General features: G+C 60.2%; 1 protein-coding gene and 1 non-coding gene across 16 annotated transcripts in view; both read left to right on the forward strand.

Moving 5' to 3' along the window:
- The window catches only part of TRPM2 (transient receptor potential cation channel subfamily M member 2), a 58,706-nt gene extending 51,659 nt beyond the window's left edge, over positions 1–7,047 (forward strand). For all 15 annotated transcript variants that reach the window (XM_058523232.1, XM_058523231.1, XM_058523230.1 and 12 more), the window contains 5 exons: positions 1,278–1,364; positions 1,973–2,078; positions 3,742–3,843; positions 5,614–5,730; positions 6,339–7,047. In XM_058523232.1, coding sequence (XP_058379215.1) covers positions 1,278–1,364; positions 1,973–2,078; positions 3,742–3,843; positions 5,614–5,730; positions 6,339–6,464 — 538 coding nt within the window. In that variant the 3' untranslated portion in view covers positions 6,465–7,047. The remainder of the gene's footprint in view (positions 1–1,277; positions 1,365–1,972; positions 2,079–3,741; positions 3,844–5,613; positions 5,731–6,338) is intronic.
- Positions 2,032–2,095, forward strand: LOC131393051 (Z6 small nucleolar RNA). Its single transcript, XR_009215840.1, has one exon. It is a non-coding gene; the product is annotated as a Z6 small nucleolar RNA (small nucleolar RNA).
- Positions 7,048–8,146: the final 1,099 nt, after the last annotated feature.

The raw sequence follows: 8,146 nt of genomic DNA on the forward strand, positions 1-8,146 counted from the left end.
TGCCCTCATTCCCTGATGTCCCCTTGATGACTTCCATCCCTCCGCGGTTAAATGGGAGCAACCTTGCCCACAGACCTCCATAGATTGGTGAGAAGGAAGCAGGAGTGATGGAAAGGGCTCTGCCGGCGGGGGAGCTGTTAAAGGGCCACTAGGGTCACGTTTAGGGGATGGTGGCGTGTCCCAGCATCTGTCCTCTGTAGGGACAGGCCCAGTACCCCCTTGTACAGGTGAGGTACTGGGGTCACATTTAGGGGATGGTGGCGTGTCCCAGCATCTGTCCTCTGTAGGCATGGGCACTGTGCCCCACTGTACAGGTGAGGACGCCCCACATAAAGACGTAGGTGGCCAGTGGTGTCTTGGTGAATGCCCACTTCCCAGCATGGGGTTCCAGAGGAAATGGAGCCTCCTCTGACCTGGGGTCGCCGGGGAGGTGGCACCACCAGGGTCCTGAAGCTGAGGAAGGGGCCTCAGAATTAGAGGAATGAGGACAGGTTGCTGGGATGTGGGGCGCCCCATGCAGCAGGTGCAAGCTGAGGGGGTCTGAGGGAGGAGGCAGGTATTGGGCCTCTTGGGGAATGTTCTGGAACAGGGAGTGGGTTACTCTGCCTGATCCAGAGGCTGTGTAAGGAGGTGTGGGAGACCGATAGGGCATGAGAACAGAGATGTGACCAGGAACGACTTCAGCTCTGGTGACAGGAGGTGGCACAGGGTGGGGTGGAGGGATGTTAAGATGTGCAGCTGGAGTTGTGGGGAGAGGGCAGGACAGAGTGTCTCAGGGGGACCAGCCAGGTGCCCGCTCCCATGCGTGCTGAAGTCTTTGGATACAGACAGGTGTGATATGGCGCGACAGGTGGGTCACACGCTCTCTGGGGGACAGGATGGCTGCTTTAACACCTGGCGCATCTGCAGGGGGCCAACTTCTGCTCCCAAGGCCCCCTTTCTTTCCAACCGACCCCAAGGTAACCTGAAGCCCTTGCCTCAGCCCTTGATGTCCCCAAGGGACAAGATTGGCAGAGGACAGCCCCAGGTGTGTGAGGCGAGTTTGGCAGGCTGGTAGAGGGGTCCTGTCCGGGCCTTCCCACGGCGGCCGCTTCCCTGCTTCCATCGAGGCGAGCGGCCTAGGCTCTGAGAGTCCTGGGCCGAGGCAGGGCCGGGAGAGACGCACGCTCCTCCCGGGAGCGGCCCCCGCCTGCTGTCCCCTCTCAGTCCGCCCTCCCTGCCCCGTCCTGGTTCTCCCAGTGGAGGGCGCGGGCTGAGCAGACCCCTCTCCACCCCAGGAACCCCATGGGCCGCACAGGGCTGCGTGGGCGCGGGGCCCTCAGGTACTTTGGACCCAACCACTCGCTGCAGCCCGTGGTCACCCGGTGAGTACGCCTGAGATAAGGACACGTGGTCACCCACACGTGCCACGAGGGACCCCTCCCCGACCTGTCCCCGTGCGCCGGAGAGCCCAGAGGACAGCTTGAGCTTGGCGCATGGTGCCAGTCTCACAGCAGGGCCTGGAAAAAGGTGGTGCACCCCGAAACAAGGGGCAGGAATGTCCGTGCCCCCGGAAAAGTTCGGGCCCGTACCCCCAACCTCGGAGACTGCCCTCGCTTCCCAGTGGGTCCCCCTGCCTTAGCGTGCCGCCGGGAGGAGGGATGGAGCCTCGGCCAGGGCCCACCACCACAGACAGACTGAAAACACGTATAACCCTTCCCGGCATTTCCGGAGTCGTGGGAGTGGACCAGCTGGGTCCAGGGCACGTGCTTCTTTAAGGCTTTCGATAAAAAAATATTCTCCAAAAAGGCCAGACGGTTCGAGCCTGACCAGCGGTTCTGGGAGTGGGAAGGACACCTCCAGTGGTGACCAGCTCGGGTCTTCCCCTGGAGCAGGAACTCAGGCGAGGAGGCAGGGTGGGGCCTCCCCTCGCTGCAGGGGAGGTGGGCTGACGCAGAGACTCCGGGAGGTGTGAGCCGGGTTCCTTTTGCAGCTGGAGGCGGAACCAGGACGGAGCCATCTGCAGGAAAAGCATAAAGAAAATGCTGGAAGTGCTGGTCATGAAGCTCCCCATCTCAGAACACTGGGCCCTGCCTGGGGTAAGCCATCGCCAGCTGTCTGTCCATCAGTTATTCATCAGTTCCACTCCCTGACTGAACACCCCTGCCCTGGACACTCCTGGACTCTGTCTCTAGTTCTGCATGACCACGGTGGGTAGTCGGCGTTTCAGAAGGAATTCTCCCTCCCTCTTCCCCATTTGGCAGTTGTGAAAACAGGTTCAGATGCTCTTTGGTGTATAAGCACTAATTGAGCACCTACTGTGTCCCAGGCGCCAGCTCAGAGCTGGGGCCGCTGAGGAAGCTGGACCAGATCTCTTTGTCGAGTTCATGGCATTGGGGGCAGACGGGGCACCCCACACAGGTGTCTCAGGGGCGCCCCTGCCCCTCACCCTGCGGCCCCAAGCTGAGCTCTGAGGATGGGACGGCATTGTCCAGGGGCTGGGGCAGGGGGCAAACGGCCCCTCAGCTCTGGGGTGGCAGCTGGTTGCGGGGCTGAAGGCCGGAGTCACCCCAGAGGCTTCGTGAGGAGGGACAGAATCGGGGTAGAGAAGGCCCTGGGCCCTTCCCGTCCAAGTGGGCCAAACCCCTCAGGTGTTGCTCCCAGATCAGTCTGCCCTCCTTGCCCCCATTGTTGCTCTAGAGTCAGAATAGCCTCGTCCTGGCAGGAAGACTGTGTCATCGGCCAGGCCCTGGGCTGGGATGACAGATACTTCTGTGACGTGGCCCTGTCGGGGGGCCTCTCCTCTGAGTCTATTCCTGGGTAATCCGAGATTTACCCAACTCAGCAAGAAGCCGTCGGGTTTCTCTAACACCTAGCCTGTGGCCCAGGGCTGCTTTGCTGGGGGTGGCATGTTAGTGGAGTGTGTGGGGCAGCAGTGCTGCGTCCGGTTCTCAGGCCCAAGCTCAGGTTCCAGGCTCCGGGCGGCTCTGGCCCCTGCAGCCATGAACCCTGTGCCCCTCAGCTGAGGGAGCGCCATCTGAGCCTAGGCCCAGCCCCTCTCCCCCGAGGGTTCTCCTGCACGATTCACTCTCCCTCTTGGGTACTTTGGTCTCTCCAGGCAGGATGCTGGCCCCAGTCCCGATGTGGTTCCTGCCGATGGGCGTGCTCTGAGCGGTGTCCCTGTCGCCCCGAGCTGGGCACTTTGGGGCGTCTGATAAGCCTGCACAGGTCCCCCCGCTGCAGCTAGTGGGGGGCAGGCGTATCGTGAGGGCTGAGGCAGGATGGACGTGACGTGGACTGGGAGAGACTCTGAATAACAACAGGGTCCCCTAGATGCTTGGGGACACGGAGTGCAGGGTCTGTGTCCACGGGGCAGGTGGCATTGGGAGCGGCTGGGAGCCTGTTGTGCAGGATCGGAGGCGAGAGAGGGGGCCGGGGAATCAAACAAACAATGAAGACGCAGCCCCCCGCCATGGCCAGGGTGGGAGGTCAGGGCACTGGCCACCTTACCGGGAGCCTGAGAGAGGCGCTGGTGCCCACACATGGCTGTGCCCTTGGCCCGACACGCCCTGCTCTGTCGCAGGCTGATGTGGACAGGAGGCTCTGGGCAGTGTCACTCTGGCCCGAGTCAGCCAGGCTGCCAGATGCTTGTCTGCCTGTGGCTCCCGGGGGCTGGCCAGCTGCCCGTGCCAGGCAGGGGGCCAGTGGAGGTGGGTCCCTGGACGGCCTTGCCCACTTGCGTCCACCTCCCTCTCTGCTCAGGGGTCCCAGGAACCAGGAGAGATGCTGCCCCGGAAGCTGAAGCAGGTCCTCCAGAGAGAGTTCTGGTCTTCCTTCCAGAGCTTGCTGACTCAGGGCGTGGAGGTAGGGCGGCCTTTCTACTTTGCCCCCACCTGTGTGTCCTGAGCCCCTACGGTGTGCTGGCCATGTGGGCTGCAGGACGAGCAGGACGGGACACAGGGGAACCTGCTCCTGGCCCACATGCCAAGGCTCCTGGAGGAAGGAGCTGGACAAGGGGGCACGGCCGTGGCTCTGGGCCTCAGGCACCTGCCGTCCCTCTGTGTCCCCTTTTCTCCTCTCTAAATCTGCCGCCTTCGGGGAGGCCTGGTGTCTGGCCCCTCCTTCCCACACTTACTCTGGCCCTGATCACAGCGGGGCACACGGGGACCTGCAGCGTCCGTGCCTCCTAAGGCAGAGGAGGGGTTGCTCCCCACGCCCTGGACGGGGCAGCACAGCTGGGCCTTTGGGCATTTGTCAGGCCTGTTTTCTTTATTGGATCTTTTCTAAATTACAAAAGCAACGCGTGTTTGCTGAAACGCATCCAGAATGCAGACAGGTAACGGTGACGGTGACACCATGTTCACACTCACCCTTAGTGCCGCCCAGGGGGATGGTACCCGACGTTCAGTTTACTTCTTCATGCCTGTGTCAGCTCCATCTCCAGCTCTCTCCACACACGAACGCGTACATACTGTTTCAATAAAAAGAGGCTACACGGGAGGGCCGGCCCAGTGGTATAGTGGTTAAGTTCGTGCACTCTGCTTCGGTGGCCCGGGGTTTGCAGGTTCGGATCCCTGGTGCAGACCTACACACCGCTCATCAAGCCATGCTGTGGTGGCGTCCCATATACAAAATAGAGGAAGATGGGCACAGATGTTAGCTGAGGGACACTCTTCCTCACCAAAAAAAAAAAAAAAAAAAAAAAAACGGGCTACGCGGTGCACAGTCCTCTGTAACTTGCTTTTCACTTGATTTGCAATGCTCATATTTTTAGGTCAGTATTTACAAACTTACCTCACTATTTTTCATGACTACATAATATTTTTCAGACTACATAATATTTTGTGCCACAGTTTGTTTAAACAGTCCCCTAAGCGAGTGTCTAAGTTGTCACCACTCCTGCTTTGGTCGCATCTTAGGATGACACAGGCAATTGCTGATCTTTGCGGTTTTGACCCACAAACCAGCAGTTTCTTATGGTTTGTCACATGCGTGCCTCAGGGACACCACTATCCCTCTTTTCTTTACTTTGTAGAAAGAATTAGTTTATTTATTGAGGTGAAATCCACATAACAGACAACCATTTCAAAGTGAGCAGTTCAGCGGCATTTAGTACATTGACAATATTGTGCGACCATCTCCTCTGTCTGGCTCTGGAACATTCCACCACCCCAAAAGGAAACCTGGTACACACCAGCATCACTGTGTCTCCCCTCCCCCAGCCCCTGGCAGCCCCTAATCTGCTTTATGTCTCTGGATTTGCCTGTTCTGGACATTTATTGTAAGTGGAACCATCCAGTACTCGGCCTGCGGCGTCTGGCTTCCTTCACTTAGCACGATGTTTTCGAGATCACCGTCCCTCTTTAATCCCTCTGAGCACAGTGGAGGCGGGTCTGGATGCCAGGCCAGGGAGCGGGAGGGAGATGGTGAGGCCATGGTTCGCCGCGATGTCAGTCAAGGCTGAAGGCAATGTCGGGAGCAGGCTGGACGGGGCAGAGAGAGAGGCAGGCCGGGGCCTGGGTGCAGTGGGCAGCCGAGCTCAGAGCGTGCCAGGGATGGACGGAGCACGGGGGACGCGTGAGTCCCCTCCCTCTGGAAGGAAGCCGGGGTGGGCTCACCTGCGCTGCCTCGCAGGTGTACAAGGGGTATGTGGACGACCCTCGGAACACGGACAACGCCTGGATCGAGACGGTGGCTGTCAGTGTCCACTTCGCAGACCAGAACGACGTGGAGCTGACGAGGCTGGACTCGGTATGGGGCTCAGGTCACTGGCTCCGAGGAGGGGGAGAATTGGGGCGAGCGTGCTCTGGAGGGGTCTCGGTCCTGTCGGGGGGAGTCTGACCGGGACCAGAGGCTGGGGACTGGGGGTCAGAGTCTTGCTTGGAGGGTACCAAGGGGGGACCTGGGAGAGGCGAGAGGCACCAGCAGATGGCTGGAGTGGAGTCAGAGCTGGTCGGGGACCCTGGGACGGGATCTCCTGGGGACCCCCAGGCTCATGTCCAGGGGAGGCTGGTTCACACACCTCTGTGGGGAGACTGCCCCCATAGATCAATCCTCATATCCCTAGTCCAGAACTGGAGCCCAGGAGTCCCGGGGAGCAAACGTGGGCTCTATTTTCGGGCTGGGGGGCCTTGGAATAAGGCTGTGCCCACCCCCTCCTCTCCTTCAAGGACATCGGGGCTCTGCAGGAGTTTTCTGAGTGGTGCCTGCAGTGGCGTCCTGACTCCCCTTCCACAGAAGAGTAAAGTGAGCCCGCCACGGGCCAGACCTGGAGCGAGGGCTGAGACGTTCTGCAGTTCAGGTGTTGGGGCGTCTGGGTGGAGCTCGGGAGGGAGTCAGATCTTCCTCTGTCCTTGCAGCACTTGAAGCACCACGACCCGAAGATATCCGTCCGCTGGCAGGTCGTGGACAAGCGCATCCCGCTGTATGCCAACCACAAGACCATCCTCCAGAAGGTGGCCACTCTGTTCGGGGCTTACTACTGACCTGTGGACTTAGGCCGGGCCCCTCTGCCAGCAGCAGGCCAGGCTAGTCTGTCCACGGGCCCCTCCGAGAGGTGGGCTGCTCTCTCCTGGTGCCGGCTGCCCCAGACACATGCAGCTCTGGACCTTGGGCAGGGGAGGGGCCGCTGCTGGGGCACCACATGATGTGGTTTGGGGACCTACCGCCCCTCATAGCCAGCTGGAGTTGCTGGCCAGAAGCTTGTGAACCAGACAATCAGGGCGCCCTGAGAAGAGAGCCAAAGCAGGGGACAGTCTGGCTCTGGTCACACTGCAGTTCCTCAGGGTTGAGGTGGGCACTGGGACCCGCCAGCCATCGCTGCCTCTCCTGAGCAGGCTGGCAGCCTGTCAAGGGGCTGGGGCGCCCTGGCAGCCTTGACCATTGGCTGGAGTTGATTCCCTCCTGCTCATGTCATTGTGATCAGTGTGAGAGGTGCAGCGGCCCAAGGCCTGCATTTCCTGGAGAGTCAGGGTTCCCCTGTGTCCTCCTCCTCGGGCTCAGGCCCCCAAGATAGCCTCCCCTGTGACTTGACTCGGACCCTCGCCTGGTGCGGGGCACTATAGGAATCCTGGGCTGCCAGGGCTGAGCCCCTTAGCAGGGGCAGGGGGCCAGGCAAGGGCGGGCCTTCTCTGGAGGCGCAGAGGGTCTCTGCCTGTCTGCTGCCTGGGGGACCCAGGCAGGGGCTCTCACACGTGCACTCACTCCCTCCCCTCCCTGTGAGCCTGGAGGTGGGTGGGGAGCATGCAGTGGGTGTGGATGGTGGGGGGCCACCCGGTTTAGTGTTAGTGACTCACAAGCCATCAGCATAAACCATCAGGAGCGAACCAGAAAATAAAGTTACAGACGTGTGCAGCGGTCAGGGGGGTGTGTCTGGGCCACGGAAACCTCTCCCACCCCATGACCAAGCTTCCTGTGGCCCGTGGCTGTCTCCCTGTGGACACCCTGCAGGCCCCTTAGGTCCAAACTCACAGTTTTCCCTCTGACCCCTCAACCCCCCAGCTCCCTTCTCTTCACCCTCCTCGAGCCAGGCGTCGGCGTCGCCCGCAAGCCCCCAAGCTGGGACGCGGCATCTTTTTGCCTTCGCCCTGCTCCCCAGCCCCGCAGGTGCTCAGGTGCTGTGGGGGCCTGGGTTTTTATCTGGAATCACACAGCCAGCCAAACTGGCATTCAAGCAATAGTGCCAAATAAAGACATTTTAGAATCGTAAGGACACAGAAAATGTGTTACTCGTGGGTCCTTTATGAAAGAATTTCTCAAAGATGAATTATAGAAAAACAAAACCCACTGACTTAGCGGGCTTGGCTGCCATGACAGAATGCCATGGCAGGCGGCTTCAGCAGCAGACACGTGTCGTGGAGCCTGGACTGCCGAGACGAGGGTGCCGCAGGGCCGGTTCCTGGAGGGAGCTCTCTTCCTGCTTGTGGGGCCCCCTCTCCCTGTGTCCTCACACGGCCTGTCCTCCGTGTGCCCGCGGAGAGGGAGCCCGCTCTCTCTTCTCTTCTTATAAGGACACTAATCCTTCTGGGCTCCGCTCTCACGACCTCATTTAACCTTAGTTACTTCTTTAGAGGGCCCACCCCCCAACACAGCCCCACTGGGAGTTAGGGCTTCAACATCAGGATTTTGGGGAGGGACACAACCATTCAGTTCGTAACATACACAGACA

The sequence above is a fragment of the Diceros bicornis genome, chromosome 27 (genome assembly GCF_020826845.1).
Source record: "Diceros bicornis minor isolate mBicDic1 chromosome 27, mDicBic1.mat.cur, whole genome shotgun sequence".
Taxonomy (NCBI): Eukaryota; Metazoa; Chordata; class Mammalia; order Perissodactyla; family Rhinocerotidae; genus Diceros; species Diceros bicornis.